Below are 16,702 nucleotides of genomic sequence, written 5' to 3' on the forward strand. Positions count from 1 at the left end.
TCTTTACTTTTAAAAGTTGCTCTGAGCTTGTTATGTATTGTTTTAATGATGCATCTTCACTTTTAAGTGCTTAAATAGAAATCAAGACTACCTCAGGGTCATAACAACACTATCTTCACTAGATTCAAGACAGACTAGTTTTTCCATAGTAAGCATGGAGAGACAGGAACCTGAAGCTCTCCTTTTACTGCAAAATCAGAGAGAATTCTAGTTTCTAAAAAGTAAACTATCATTTTGTTCTCTGTCTGGAGCTGCTGAGCTATGGTGACCTCTGTTAGATTTTCTTCAGCTCAGGTGTTTGTTTTGACTCTCTACTGACAGAGTTCATTTCAGCAAGCTTTATTTCTCTAGTTACTTAAAACTGCTATTTCTCATTACCCCCAAAAGACTCTCTAAAATTGTCAGCTCTTCTTCCATTTTGATTTTTTTTCCCTATCAGTAATGCTTACATGATAATGGAAATGTTGATAGAACATGTTATCCTTCCTGTACTTGATTCCATGTGACTTTGATGTATAAGCAATGGAAATTATCTATTACAGACATTGGAATATAAAAATTATGCTGTCTTTGATAAGTTCTCCTAATAATCCAGTTTGAATTGTTATGTTGTAGTGTATTAACATAATGTCCTAATTCAGTATATCTGCATAGTAAAACTATGAAGTTTTTAATAGAAACTTGCCTGTGAGCATATCTGTTTGGAAAGGTTACAGTAGTTTTACTCCAGAGAAGAGCCTACTTACAGGGAGTAAAAGCTCTTCAAGAAAGGAAGGGATTTCTGTTACTTTGAGATGTCAGATGCTGCTTGGTGTCAAAGGATCAAGCTGCCCTGTGGGCAAGACACAAAATCAGGTTTCAGAAAAATTAAGTTAATGATCTCTAAAGAAACCTTTTTAAAGTTGCGTTTTTTTCTTCTTCTTCTTATTTTGGTTTCCCCATCTGTAGGAGTGATTAAATTTAGTATTCCAGTAGTCTCTATAGGAGTACTATTAAGTATATAAGTACTCTACAGGAATGTAGATGTACATTTCCATACATCCTGTTTTATTTTTTTGCCAGACTGGTCTTCATCATGTGTCTGATGTTGCACTGTAGTGTTTTAAAATCTTGGTGCTTTGAAATGTCAAACTTCATCATCTTGGTGTCAAAGATGTTTCAAGACACTTGAGGGGAGAGAGAGATCTGGTTTCTCAAGGCATGGGTACTGCATATTCATTCAGTAACTTTGTGCAAGTCTGTTAACAGGTAATGCTGATCTAACCATATCCTGTGAGGGGTATGGTTATCAGATAAGGTTCTGATGGTTGCTTATCTCCAACACTGGTGCTTGAAGAGGAGGGCATTGAAATGAACTCTGCAGTAAATATTAGAATGCCTCATATTTCTTAAAGCCACTGGCATTAGTGACAATAGATCACCTATTATCTGCTGCTTGCTCAGATATTCCTCCCTCGTGCTGTTTGCTTATGGAAGGTATCGTTTACTGCTCCTGGGCAGTGAGAGCAGCCCTCTGTGTTTGCAAGGCTCCCACCTAGAGACTGTAGCAAAAAATAGCATGCACAAAAGGGAGGAGGCAGAGAGAAGGCAGTGCATTCTATAGATGCTCTTTTGCCCGTTGCAGCACTGAAGGACTAAAATCACCCTACGTGTACTTATCACTGGAATTCTAGTTACCATTTGAAGGAAAAGGCTAACATTCATTTTATTTGGCAACAAGAGTGTTAATACAGATGAGAATAAACAAGCGAATCAGTGCACTGCGGAAGATGAAATGCTTCCCCTGTCAATTCTCAAACACTATTAAATCCGCCCAGTTGAACACCAGTGCCTTGATGTCTGTCTCTTTCTTTGACCAAGGTATGGGAATACAATATTTTTAATGGTGAGTTATTGGATTTAAAATGTTTGGTTGCTTTGCTTTCTGTACTGATTTTGTATAAAATATGCATCTCAACCCTATATTGAGATTAGTTAATAAGAAAGCATTTTTCTGCCTATTTTTTAGCACACTTATTTTGTCCTTGGAGAAGGAGCTGTTAAGGCTTACAGTATAGAAGGCACACTAGGATCTATAGATGCATCTTTAGTTTAAAAATGAAATAGTAATTTTCTGATGTGATTGCTAAAAAGGAATGCATTTTTTAATTTAAAATAAAATCAGTCCAAGTACTTGAAATTATCTTCTAGATAGCTGATCAGGCATTGAAGAGTTTAAGTCCCTTGCTACCTCTAACTGAGCATGCTGTTTTTATCTTGGAGGTGTGGGGATGTTAGTGCTGAAAGTTCATTCACTGATGGAGGTTCATGCAGCTAAGGTACAAAAACAGGAGCTGCATCAACTTACAGATCACTGATATCGAGCTTTGTGCATATGTACAAGCCACTGAAGTATTAGAAATAAAAATCAAGGTGAGAGAGAATTTGGATTGGAAGGCCTACTTCAGGCTGAATGAAATACAGTGTTTAAGGAGTGATTTTGAAAGTTAAAATAAAAATGCAAAAAACAAGACTGTCTAGAACTGTTGAGGAAAAGTTGGCAAGTGGTTAGCTTTCTGCTATATAAGAGACTTGTGTAACTATTAAATACAGAATATATTAAATCAGCAGACTTCAGAAAATTGACTATTTATCCCTTAATGTAAAATTTCTTTGCTGTTGCTGTGTATTGCAGTAATTAGGCTTCACGCCTAAGGCTTCTGACATTGTAAAACTTTTGAGTGACTTTCATCAATCAAATGAGTACTATGATGAATTTATCCATCTATTCTGTGTTTAGATTTTTATGGCCAGTTCTTCTTTGCTGCCCCCCCCCCCCCCCCCACACACACACACTGCTTAGATCTGCTGATGAATTGCCCTGTTATCTCCATTCTAAGACTGGCTTAGCTTGCAGTGTTACCTTTCTGAACATGTTTTTAAAATAGTTATTTTGCTGTAAACTTGTCACTATTGAAAGATGATTTATCTTGGTTTTTCTTAAATTATTTGATAACTCTCTCAAGGCCTCCTGTCATAGGATTACAACAACATGGCTTGCATTGTATGGAACAGTCAAAATTAGGCTGCTTGGTTTGCACTTTTGTTGTATGTATGTTGTATATTGAATTTGTTTACTTGTATGTTGTGTCTATACTGTGTTCACCTGTGAAAGGTACGCATTGAATGCCATATCTTCATCTAAATGGTCTGCATTTTAAATCTTATAGATGTGAGAGAGAAATCATTTCATCTTCACAAATATGTGAATGAATGTACGAAGCAACAGTAATTTTCCAGGGGGAAAAAATGTATGTTTAAGTGCACTCGGAGACTGAGGTTTTCTATGTGTGATCTGGACACTGGTATATTTGCACACAAGCTTACATGATATTTATGCACTTAACACTATGTTCTTCGAGAAATTTCAGCCTGTTTGTGTTTCTGCAGTTCTGTATAATCATGATAGGCTTGACTGTGATAGGATAAACTCGTATCTGTCCTCTGTTCTGTGGCTGTCTATACTGTGTATTAAAAAACAGAACTAAGCTGTATATAACTATTCATGCCAAGAATCTGACTCTGCATCTTTTGCCTCTGAGGATTTTGCAGCAGAGTTTGGCCTGCTTGTCTAGGCTGTCTTTGCATTGTGCAGTTTTGAGACAGACATTTGTGCTTCTAGCTGCTGTGTAATGCAGTTACTGGAAAAGAACAGCTTGCTAATGTCATTGGAGGCCACCGCCCATGTTTGGGACAGCCCAAGAATGATGTAAACTTCACTGTGGTATTTAAATAAATAAGAGGAAAACTTACTTGTATCACTTCAAAATGAAATAACTCTACTGCTATCTATAATAAGATGCTTTCCTGATATGCTGCAGAGTAGTACCTGTTTAAGTTCAGACAGTGTCTTTTGTTTAGTAGTAGCTTTCAGTTTGTAGAGCAAGTACTGGACTCGCTTTTTTTTGAACTCTAAAAAAAGGGAATGAAGAAACCATCCAACAGAAAACTTAGATATGTTGCTTATCTGCATTGGTCTAAGAATGAAGGCAAAATAGCCTGGACTTGCATGTGTAAAAATCTTAGGTACTTCCTCCTCCTGAAAATTAGATTTTTATAGATGTTCTTGCAAGAACAATTACAATTTGATGAAGCTGGTGCTCAAAGAATGGTCCTTTTTCTGATGTGAATATCTGAAAGCATGAGGTATATGTTTGAAAACGTAAATTGGTGTGCTTGAGCTGAATGTCATTTGTCCTTTTTATCTTGCAAAATCCATTTTCACTGTATAAACAGATCAATTTGTTATTAGACATGACTGTTTTTTTTGTATATATATTCACATTTAGTATAAACACTCATATAAAAATATTTGTAGTAACATAAACCTTCCTCATCCAGAAAAAATGGTACTGAAGGTTTTTTTGGAGTCAGTCTGAACTCAAATTCTAATTTTTTGTAGCTGTTTCTGTTCCACCTCCTTGCATTCCTTAGACAGTGATGTCTGAACATCTCCACCCTAGTAAGTTTTGCCTAAGTTCTCAAATGTGTATAGAGCCCTTAAAGGGTGGGGGGAGGGCACACACCACCTTTGAGATCAGATGGGTAATGAGCATGTGTCCAGTTCTATCGAGAAAGAACAGAGAAAACCAAGGTACAATACGTGTGCGTACACACACGCAAACCCTCCAAAATAATTCAGTGAACAAACTGAACTTGTAACTCTTTCTGGTGCCGCAAACTGGTAATTGATTTTTCAGATGTATATCATTTTAAAATGCTCTATGTTTTTAGAGAAACTTCTGTTTGTGTTTTATAATGCAAGTACTTTAAGGCAATTGAAGTATTAATTTTCTTTTTACTTAATCATAACTTTCTTGGTCATTTAATATTTAGAAGGAGAATTAACTTGTGGTGTTTATCCTTGTTCCTGTGCAGCGGATATAATTTCTACGGTAGAATTTAACCATTCTGGAGAGTTACTAGCAACAGGAGACAAAGGAGGTAGAGTTGTCATCTTTCAACAGGAGCAGGAGGTGAGTGCTAAGTACTTAAAGTATATTAAATATTTTCCTCTGTTCCCATTCATTTTCTGTTTAAAGATGAAGATGATTTTATTTTATAACAAATTTTACAAAAACTGTATGCCTGTGTAATGAGTGACTAAAATTCTAAAATTAAAATAAATTAATTATTGAAAACTTGGTGACATTGTTAGAAATGACTTCAGTTGTAAGATGCCAGCCTTTAAGCAATGTCTAGACCACAGCTAAAGTGAAAATAAAAATGGGGGTGCGATGGGACACCTGAAGACCTCGGGAAGGCTATAAGTGGTTATTTAATGACACTTTACTTGGCAGTGATTATTATTTCAGATTTCTCTGTAGTTGGGAGAACTGGCCTTACATGAGTATGTAACTGTGCCCTAAGATGTCCTTTTCCATCCTGAGATAAATTGGGTAAAATAGTTTAAGGCTTTGTCAACATCGATTCCTTTAAAGGATCTAAGATTTTTCTGCTAGTTAAAATGTATCACATGCAAGTCATAGTGCTAGGGGGAGTTGTCTTTAAAAATTATAGGACTGCATCCTTCATGCTGTTTTTGAGGAGGAGCTGGAGTTTTTCTTTGTGTTCGCACTCCTTGTGCTCATATTTGAAGTTAACATTCAAACTAGCTACTACTAACTGCTTTGTCTTTTATACAGAAGAGTATTTGTTGGTAGTATTATTTAGTACATAATTCTAACTACAGCAGTGAAAAACATTGAAGGAAAGTAATTTTCAGTATAGAGGAGTCAAAACTAGTAAACATCAGTGCCTTCACAAATCTTTCCCTCTTCCCCTGCTTCCCTGAAAGTACGTTTGTGGAATGGGTCTGCATCCCTTTGTAGTGAATATAAACAGTTTGAATTGCTGCATTCAATGTATTTACTTTTAATTTATGCTGTAAATATACTAACTGATTACAGCTTTTGTCCCCCATGAGATCTGCATTTCTCTGATGCATCCCATCTCTGCATCAGGTACAGAATTCCTCCATCTCTTGTTCTAGAAAGTAAACTTGTTTTTCTGCACACTTGCTGACCTGGCTTTCATGTTTACATGTATGTTTACACAAGTAGTGCATTTTCCTCAAAACTGAATTAGAAATGACTGTCCAATAAAATAGGCTTATTTCTGTTCCTCAGCAAAATACAGCATCTCTTGCTTTAATCTTTTGTTCAGACTTCAGAGGATAAAACAGGTCACTATCTATTGTGTCTTTAGATGGTTTTAATACTGGAAGCTACTGTGTTCATATTAAAATAGCAATCAATATTAGTATTTGTGTATAAGCGATAGCAAGGCTTATTATTAATCTGACTGACAACCAAAGCAATTTGTGTTTTTTATCGTGAGAAATTACTAAATATTTTCTGTTTTTTATTTTTGTGGGACACTTTGAGATGCAAGTTTGAAGCTATATTTTCTAATTCTTTATAGGATGTTTTATGCAATGAGTAGCTCAGCTAATACTAAAATCAGAGATAAAAGCTACTGAGAACTGAATCCATTTAGTATTATCTGTATGTGAACCAAAGATAAAATTTCAGGAAGAATTTAGGGAAGTTCTGAAGTCCATTTTAAGCTTTCTTGTTAGTTTCAGGGCATTTCAAGACATTGCAGTGCCAAAGGGAACTAGGAGCACAGCTTCCAAATGTGATGAAAACTATTGTAATCTTCTAAATCATGTGAGAATTTTTTAAAACTTTCCCTACTACAGCAAGCCAGTTAGGTTATAGTACTAAGGACATCTTTTCATTTTATACCTTTTTGTTCACTGCAGAATTTTACAGACAGCCTTCCTGATACCAGTGAAGGGTCTCTACTCCCACTTTAAAGGTGGGAAAGCTGAGATGGAGTGGTGGATTTAACTAAGGCCACATTTTAGAAGCAGACTTGATTAGAATTTATTTTAGAGAGAGGGTAAAAAGGCAATTTTGTCATCTCATTGCCTAGAAAAGTCATGCTGCTACTTCCTTCTTCAGTGTTTCATTTAGTCCAGATTCTAAAAATCCTAAACCACAAGAATTGCACAGTTCCCAGGAAGAGCTCCTTGGTACACTCTTCCTGCTTATGTAGCAGCAGCAACTTGTCCTTGCACATAAACCATTCTGGTCAGTTGGTGCCATCTAGTGGGGTTTGCCTGACTGACTAGCTTCACACAAAGTGTCTTTGGCTAGGCTTTGAGATTAACATAATATACATGGTATCTTTACTATTATCTTCCTAGTTTAAAATCAGGCACAACCTTTTGCTTTCTTAAATTCTGGGCTTTAGCTTGCCTCCTTTAAGGATCCTTTAAAGAATCATATACTTCTTAATTTAGCTAAAGGTTTAAATAGCTAATTGCATCTTTTCAAGTGGGTTGTCTTTTAATAACTGACTCCTTAAATTTTTGATGCATAACCCATGGCTCTTATGCTGTCTTCATCTGGGAATTTGGGTCTAGTAAGGACCATCTGGGTCCTCAGATTCAGTCTCACAATTGGTTTTGGCATAAATTGACCTCCTCAGTGTTTAGGGAATGAACCATGGGAACTGTATTCCCTCACTCAGTAGGTGGTTGTGCCATAGGCATGACTATCTACAGCAACTTTTATGTGTAAAATTATCTACAAGGCTATCTATCTATCTATCTAAATAAATATATATTTTTTAGTATTTTGGGTGGATTCATGTACCACCTTCCATCATGTTGCATTCCAAAGTGCTTTGCAAGCTGTACATACAGGAAGAAAACCACTAAAATACAATTGCTCTTTATGTAGAGTTATACAAGCGTGTGTAACTTTACTCACTACTAAAATACTGCCACCTTTGGGGTGGAATGTGGCAGCTGTTCTGCAACATAAAGCAAGTAACATTACATAAGACTAAGGCAGGAAATGAATACTGTATCTAATTGAAACTGAAGGAGGAATTTGCATACGCAGCCTGTAATTACCTAATTTGGAATTTAATGTAAGGTACTTGGGCCAACACCTCTTCTTGTTTTGATTTTTTTTGAGTCCCATAGGATGATCCAATGGCTTAAGTCTTGCTTTTCATCCCAGGGATGAATTTCATATATTATTGTACTGTCTAGTCCTGTATAGTTTTACTAGAATACACAAGAAGTATATTTAAGGCTGAATCATTATGGTGAGTGCTGAGTTGAAGGAAAGAACACTGAATCATGACCAGCATTTCCTAAAGCACAATAGATTTACTTTGGAAGTCTCCTATTCAATGTAGTGACCCTGCTTAACTTGTTAGGTCTTACTGAAACTCAGAACAAAGTTCCTTCCGTTCTCTAGGGTGGGAAAGTTGGTATAATTGATAGGTGTGGTACAATATTCTAGTGCCAAATTTTATTTCTAAGGCATTTTTCTTCCTTTCCCCTTCCCCTCCCCCACAGCTTATTGTAAAATGTATGAATTCCTGCCAGCCATTAATATAAGGGTGTGAAGCAAGAGAATATGATGCAAGGAATGTGACAAATGTGGGCTAGCAAGGATCATATCAAGAAGTATGTTTTAGTGAGGTATTAGGAGATGAAATGAATGGATGGATGGACGTGAGACATATAAAAGAAGGAATAAGGTCCCTCGTCAAGAATGTATCACAAGAAAGGCATCTGATGGTGCAACCTCTTGAAATGCATGGGACAGGAACATGTATCACACAATGAGGCTTGAAGCGATTTCAGTTGCACCTAGTGAGCAGTTTCAGAAATGGTTCCATTTTTTTTCTCTGTCACCATACCCGTTGGAGGGAATTTAAGGTTCATAGTCCCTGCAGTGCAATACTGGTGCTAGGAAGCCACTGCCTAAAGCACAGCTTTTAGAAAAAAGAGGAAATATGCAAGTTAGGGTGTTTTTTCACTTTTCCAAACAATTCTTCCATCCTTAGGTTAATTGCAGGTATGACTTCTAATGTCAAACATGTATTGAGCTGAGATGTGTTTCCCCCACCCCACCCCCTCATTTGCAGAATAAGAAGGAAGAAAGAAGGCTCCTTAAAAACAGATAAGAAATTTTCAGGGATTGAGGAGTTTACAAACTAGAATTGCATACTGCTTGTATAAACTTAGTGGTTACATGTGGGATTCCCATGGTGTGCCTAGCAACCTGGGCTTACCCACGGAGTAGGTTTGTCTTATGTGTGGCTATGTTTCTGTTGGAGAGTGTCTTCCTGAGGAAACTGAGATGAGATTAATTAAAGATGAGAGAATAATACAGATTTTGGGGTTTTAAACAACAACAACAAAAACACAGAACAAAAACCCCTTACCAAAACATTCATGCCTAGAATATTTAGGTGAAAAGTCAGTTTGTAATTTCAGCCGTTTTGAATTAATACAAGAAGGGAAAGTGAATGTGCTGTAGATGTGTGTGATAATTATTCACATGGCTGAGGGGAGTTTCTGGAAATTCTAGGAATCAAGAGCTGCCACAGTAACTGTTTCTTTGGTGCTTTCTTAACCAAAATAGTAGAAATTCTCATCAAGTTCTTGCAAAATAGATGATTCTTATTTTCTCTGTTCTGCAGGCTTTTAAAAATAAAGCAAGTTGTAAAACAAAGGATACTTGCAGTAAATCTGGCATAGGCAATAACAGAATTCAGAAGTCTAACATTTTTTTATTCTAATTAGCCACCTGCCAATGTACATGCTGTGTAAATACCTAGTTCTGTCCTCTGCCTGCAGCCCTTGCAAAGTATTGTGTATACTGCATATAATATCCTGATCATTTAATTCTCTTTTTAGAACAAAACCCAGTCTCACAGTAGGGGAGAATACAATGTTTACAGTACCTTTCAAAGCCATGAACCAGAGTTTGACTACTTGAAAAGTTTAGAAATTGAAGAGAAGATCAACAAAATTAGGTGGTTACCCCAGAAAAATGCTGCTCAGTTTCTATTGTCTACAAACGGTAAGTTATGACTTAACCGTATGTGAATGTGCAAAATTTAATATTAACTAGGTTCGTTATTAGGAGTTTGTCTAATCCTTCCCTGTTCCAAAAGATTTGGTAACAAGTTATTTTTAAATGCAAGTATCTAAGGATTTGCCTACACGAGAGTCATGCTGTTTAAATATGCTGCTGTTCCTTCTAATATAGATACAAAATTCCTGCAACATGGAGCAGTATATTAGTGATTTCTTGATTTGATTGCTTTATAGCAAAGAAACGTAGCTGAACTGTCATTCAGTATCTTCATATGTGTATAACTGCATCTGTGAGAGCTTATAATGGTCATTTGTAATAATCCTGATTCTAAATGAAATTTGGTATAGTAGTTTTGTGGAGGAGGTCTCTTTAAAGTATTTTATCTTGTCCTGTTTTATTTTTGTAATTTTGAGATGAAGCAATATTTCTATCGAAATGAAGTTCGTATTTCCAAGCACTAGTTTTTCAGTTTTGTTTTGTTGGTACAAGTAGGTGGTCTTGTCTTGTTTGAAGGCTACGCATCAAAGAATATCAGTTGTGAAGACTAATAATGTTTTTGTTAGAGCTTTGATTTGAACCTGTGTGGCTGTTTCATTTCAGATAAAACAATAAAGTTATGGAAGATCAGTGAAAGGGACAAAAGACCAGAGGGTTATAATTTAAAGGAAGAAGATGGACGGTATAGGGATCCTACTACAGTTACAACACTACGGGTGAGTAGTTCATTCTGTGTGAATTAGCCATCACTGTTCCCATTTGAGGCCAGGTGAGTGAGTATTTTAGTGTGTGAAGAGTAAGCTGGACACACTCAAGTGATTTTTTTTCTTTTTTCTTTTCTTTCCTTTCCTTTCCTTTCCTCCCCCCCCTCCCCCTGAGGCACATAGGTTACCCTGTAGCTTAGTGGGAAACTTGTCTGGGTCCTGCCTCGCTAGGTGGTTAACTTCACATTTTCTGTGATGTAACCCAGAACCCCAGCTGACAGACATTTATTTGCATTGATTTTGAGATCTCTTCATCAGCTTGGTGTATTGTATGACTGATTCCATGAATGCGCATGTGTTTGTAGTACATTTGCATCTCAAACTTTCACATTGCTTTGTATTTTGCAGGTGCCAGTATTCAGGCCCATGGACCTCATGGTTGAAGCTAGTCCACGAAGAATATTTGCCAATGCTCACACGTATCACATCAATTCCATCTCCATTAATAGTGATTATGAAACATACTTATCTGCAGATGACTTGCGGATTAATCTGTGGCACCTAGAAATTACAGACAGAAGTTTTAGTATCTTTTTTGCATTGTTTTATGATGGAAACATTGGGTCACAAAAAAAGCCTGCTGGATTTTTTTTTCTTTCATGAGTTTTTGTATAGCATGTTTCTCCATTTCCTGGTTATTTCTCAGTAGCAGTTCTAATGACTTTTACTTCTGGAATGGGAGCTCAGCACGATTCCTTTGGGCAATATAAGCAGAACTGGTTATTTGCATGTTGAAAAAACATGTTGTTTCACAGCATGGATTTTTAAAGTGGAAAAGTTTAAGGTTTCATGTTAGACGAGCAGTTTTGGAAGGCAACATTACAGTAAACTGTCTTGAGAAAATGGTCTTGACTTTCAGTAAGAAACAAGTCTGACAGAAGCAGTGCCCTCCCTTATCCTTATCTCAACTTAGTATCTGTAACACTTTCATTCCTTTTTATGTTCTAACCTTTAACCTCGTCCCCTCTCATCTGTGCCCCTTAGAATGTTGTAGGCTGTAGGATTACAGTAATATGTATTCAGCCCCATTACTGGGAACAAAGATTTGTGAACAAATAAATCATTAGGATCCTGAGCAAATATCACACATGCCTTCTTTATAATCTAGTAATAAAATTAAAATTTAAGCAAAATAAGGTTCTACCTGGCAAAATTTGGGTGACGTACTACTACAGAATTACTTAGTGCTGAAGTGTAGCAAAATATTTAGCTTGCTTATTAAAAGCAAGCTTTGGCTGTTGTAAGAATTAACTTTAAATTGATACGGAATGCAATGTTTCAGTTTTGCATTCTGGATAAATTGTGGGACTTCAGTTTCTGTCCAGTTTGTGACTGGGCCACACAGTCTTTGACACAAGAAGTGTTGTCCTGCTTCCAAATTTCAAAATTTTTTTTAATTCTCTTTGGCTATTTCAGATATTTTGGTGATTTGGAGAAGCATTACGGAATACATTTATAAAGCTGAGAAATGTGTTGTGAAAACTGGAGAATTTCTTAACAAAATGCTGTAGATATTGTAGATATTAAGCCTGCCAACATGGAAGAGCTGACAGAGGTGATAACAGCTGCAGAGTTCCACCCAAACAGCTGTAACACATTTGTATACAGCAGCAGTAAAGGAACGATTCGACTCTGTGACATGAGAGCATCAGCGCTCTGTGACAGACATTCAAAATGTGAGTTCTGCCTTCCAGCGTTCATTCTTTTGTGGAATTTGATATTTTACTGTTAGATGGAACTAAGCAACCCATAAAGTGTATACTAAAATATTAAACAGAAAATTGTATATATATTGTGTTTCTTTTGTATATTAAATAGATCTAAAACCTAGCTAAGAAGTTAGATTCATATTTTTCCAGAGTAAGAGTAGTGATTAACCTGGTAAGCAATTTAAATGGGGGAGTCTGCCTAGACAATAGGACTAGGAATGGCTTCCTGCAGACTTTAACTGGTAGAACACTAGTTTGGTTTAATGCTTGATCTGTACCTCTGCTGGAAGTCTTACATATATGAATGAAGCCTCAAAATGTTAGCAAGTACTGCATTTATTTAGTAGGTGACGTGGTTTACTGTTAAAACAAAACATTTCAGAGTATGGCAATTGTATCAAGTCTTTCACTCTGAGAGGTATTGTATGTAGCATAGGAAGACTAGCCCACCATGGCAAATTTATTGTAAACATTTTCACTTTTTTAGGTGTGTCTTGTATTGGAAGAGACTTGAACATACCTCTTCACATGCCTATCTTATTTCTATACAGTGTTTGAAGAACCAGAAGATCCTAGCAACAGATCATTCTTCTCTGAAATCATCTCCTCCATATCTGATGTCAAATTTAGCCATAGTGGTCGATATATGATGACTAGAGATTATCTATCAGTGAAGATCTGGGATTTAAATATGGAAAACAGACCTGTGGAAACATACCAGGTATTCAGTGAAAATGTTAAAATGTTATAGGCTAGAAATGCAAACTTCTGAAGAGGCTGAGTCTTGCTAATAATCTTGATCCAGCAATTGAATCTTTGTCTATAGACCACTGTGTCCAGGCAAAGCATCAGTAAGATGACTGGGTTCCACACTATGCCAGGGGGTCTTGCTATTTGCAGGTGGCTTGCAGAACCAAAACCTGTGTTTGGGTATGTAAAGTCTCCCTCTTAGATGATGGGAATTTGTAAAGGTATTCTTCAGCCATAAGATAGCATGTTTGTTTTAGAGGCTTCAGCTGACTTCATATTCACCTGTTCTTTCCTGGAGAAATGGGAAGCAAAAAATTTCCTTTGCAAGAGATGTTTGGTTTTCAGCTGACACTGAAAATTGCTGTGGTGGTGTTCAAGTGAGTTAATAAGAAAATTTCTGAAGGTTTCTTCACCATCCATAGGAAGATGATTAGTCACTGCACCATGATTTTTATAAAGAAGTAAATTTAGAAGTCTTAAAGTGTCTATCAAAAAGAGTAATAAGAAGGCTGCCTAGCATGAAGCAAATAACATGTATTATGACAGAGGGGGGAAAGCTCAGAGAGGGAAAGCATTCAGAAGAGTTGCCAAGTTCTGGAGATGCATTTTTCCCCACCCCAAGTGATATATATACCCCAAGTATATATTCTGTGGAGCAGAATATATTAATTCATGCATCTGTTAATTTTGCTCTTCATCCATACAGTCAAAGGAGGGAGCTGTGTATGCTCCTCTGAGTAAGGGGATAAACATGGTTGTGTCAGTTGTATAACTATTTTGGAACAGAATGTATCAAGGTTATTTTACAAATATGTCATGTTTGTAATTTATCCAACTAATTTTTTTTTCCAGGTGCACGAATACCTCAGAAGTAAACTTTGCTCACTGTATGAGAATGATTGCATTTTTGACAAGTTTGAATGCTGTTGGAATGGATCAGACAGGCAAGTTTAATTCTTCTCTGTATTCATTTAAGTCTTTTTAATTTGGGGAGGAAAAGACCTTTCAAATTTTGCCTATTTTGAGAAGCATGGCCTCAAATATCTGTCTCTTTATTCTTGGACTAGCTTGGATCATAATAGTACTTCAGGACATGAGCATGTGTATATTAGCCCAAAATTATAATTGTAGTTTAGGATTATAGAGAATTGCTTTAGTACACTAAATAGATGTAGAACTTGACTAGAAATTAGAGATTCATCACTTTGCTAGAGTGAAAATATTAAACAAATGTTACAGCCACTTAAAAACTGAAGAGAGTGGTGAGGTTATTTTCAAATGCAGTGTTGTTACTTTCTTCCTTTCTTTTCCCCTCTTTCATCTGCAGCATTGTCATGACAGGATCTTACAACAATTTCTTCAGAATGTTTGACAGAAACACAAAGCGAGACATCACCTTAGAGGCATCACGGGAAAACAATAAACCCCGTACAGTTTTGAAGCCACGTAAAGTTTGTGCAAGTGGTAAGCGAAAGAAGGATGAAATTAGTGTCGACAGCCTAGACTTCAACAAGAAGATTCTACACACAGCCTGGCATCCTAAGGAAAATATCATTGCTGTAGCTACTACAAACAACTTGTATATATTTCAAGACAAAATGAATTAGGTTTGGCATTCCTAACTGAAGAGTCCACTTCCTGCATAGTTGAAATAGTTGAATCTAGCATTTGTACCTGTAAACGAAAGAGAATGAGAGAGGTCCATTATGGCACCCCTTTCCAGTGTTTAAAAATGTGCCATATGACAACACATTTTTATAGCTACATGGAGAAAGCTCTGTTGATCTGTCACTGTGTTCTTCTCCATGTCTGCTAGCCATTTAGGTGAGGATAGGGCACTTTTTAATTTAAATGACTACTTGCACCATCTTGCCTAATGGACTAGATTGGACTGTATCAACATTGGTTTACTCCACTTTTTATGCCTTCCATTGTGATGACGTCAAACACAAGGAAAGCCTTCAATCATGCTATGGGATTTAATTGTGTAACCTCATTACTGTATCATTTGTGGCCCCCTTTTTTATTAAATACAGCTCATTCTTGCTGTGGCTTGTAGCATTCCTCCTCCTTCTGGCCTCCTGGACTCCCCCTTTCCCTTTTATCCCCCTCCACCTAGCCCTGGTGGTGGTGTATAGAAAAAAAAACAAAACAAAATAAAGCACATGAAATGGGTCCGTTTGGGGTCAGTGGTAAAGGGGGTCTGTGTTGCAACAAATGTTTTAATAAACAGTTGACTGTAATCACTCCTTGCCATGTCTGGCACCAAAAAAGAGAAAATAAGGAGAAAAACAAACTACTGAATAAAAGTGACAAAGAATGGAGAATCTGTTTTCTTTTTTTAATCTACCTCTTTATACAAATACTCTGTGTTTTACCTTAGATGCATGAAAATAAAAAGATGTTTTTTGTAATGATTTTAACCAGTATTAATTATTTTTCATGGGAATGAAGAGAGGGAGGGATTTCACAAGTATCTGCATTCATTCATTCATGAATGACAATAATACCAGCCTTAGTATGTGTTGACCACTTCCCTTGCAAAACCATAAACTGCTGTCAGATTTTGCCATAGTCTGAACTGGTCAGTTACTGTTCAAAATCCTTAAAGATTCTTTTTTCTTTTTTTCTCTTAACTATTGCTTAAGTTGGAATGGGAATAGAATTTGTAGGTTTAAAATCCATTTTATGGGACTATCTTTTTAATGCTTAGTTTCATCCTGATTTATTTAATGCCTTGTTTTAGGATACAATACCTTAAATGCCTCGTTTAGAATACGAAGTCCCACATAGCTTTTTAAAAAGTTGTTTGAATTCTTGTCTAGCAGTATGATGTTATGTAGTACAAGATATCAAGTGATTACATAGATAATTACTACAGTGCATTCTGAGATGCTCTATTTTCTGTATTTTATTGCTATCAGTAACTGAGTGGAAATGTAGTTTACCATGCAAGTGTTTCTCCTGGCTTTTGGCTTTGCAAAGTTATTGCACTTACAGAAACTTTAAAATGGTGCAATGATCAGAAAATACGTGGAGTACAGAAGCTGCATGAAATAAGTGTTCATAGTTATTTGAGCAATTTAAACTCTTAAGCAAATAAGGCTTATCCAAAGATGAACTAGATACTGATGCTTTATAAGGCTCATGAGTTTTTTTTACCTCCAGGTGTTTTTGCTAATTGTGCTTTTCTGTTTACTTTTCCTTCAAGGAAATGTTCAGAATGGAGTTTTAAGTCATAGTGAACTTAACTTGACTGGGAAGATTTTCACTTTTCAGTTAACTACATTTAAATTATCTGTGGCTTAGTTATAGGTAGTTATTATAATGCCTCCATTATTTGATCAACTAAGATAACTGTTTCTGCTGTAAAATTATGGCTGGGTTAGGGATTGTTAACAAGACTACTATTGCAAACACTTTAATTTCATTAAGTTTTTGTGCTGTGGTTTGAAAAATGTAAAAATTCTAATATTTATTACATCTGGTTCTCTTAAATACGGTATCTGTCTTGTAACATGCATGCCTG

General features: G+C 36.3%; 1 protein-coding gene across 5 annotated transcripts in view; it reads left to right on the forward strand.

Annotated features, from left to right (window-relative positions):
- PPP2R2A (protein phosphatase 2 regulatory subunit Balpha) overlaps positions 1-15,596 on the forward strand; it is a 41,194-nt gene extending 25,598 nt beyond the window's left edge. For 3 of the 5 annotated variants that reach the window (XM_026081917.1, XM_026081920.1, XM_026081919.1), the window contains 8 exons: positions 4,918-5,015; positions 9,770-9,935; positions 10,554-10,666; positions 11,063-11,240; positions 12,226-12,390; positions 12,975-13,144; positions 14,026-14,117; positions 14,501-15,596. In XM_026081917.1, the coding sequence (XP_025937702.1) occupies positions 4,918-5,015; positions 9,770-9,935; positions 10,554-10,666; positions 11,063-11,240; positions 12,226-12,390; positions 12,975-13,144; positions 14,026-14,117; positions 14,501-14,780 (1,262 nt within the window). In that variant the 3' untranslated portion in view covers positions 14,781-15,596. Of the gene's footprint in view, positions 1-4,453; positions 4,502-4,875; positions 5,016-9,769; positions 9,936-10,553; positions 10,667-11,062; positions 11,241-12,225; positions 12,391-12,974; positions 13,145-14,025; positions 14,118-14,500 lie in introns of those variants that run through there. The other 2 variants (XM_026081918.1, XM_026081916.1) reach the window with 2 other exon arrangements.
- Positions 15,597-16,702: the final 1,106 nt, after the last annotated feature.

This window comes from Apteryx rowi, unplaced genomic scaffold (assembly GCF_003343035.1).
Source record: "Apteryx rowi isolate R43461 unplaced genomic scaffold, aptRow1 scaffold_56, whole genome shotgun sequence".
Taxonomy (NCBI): Eukaryota; Metazoa; Chordata; class Aves; order Apterygiformes; family Apterygidae; genus Apteryx; species Apteryx rowi.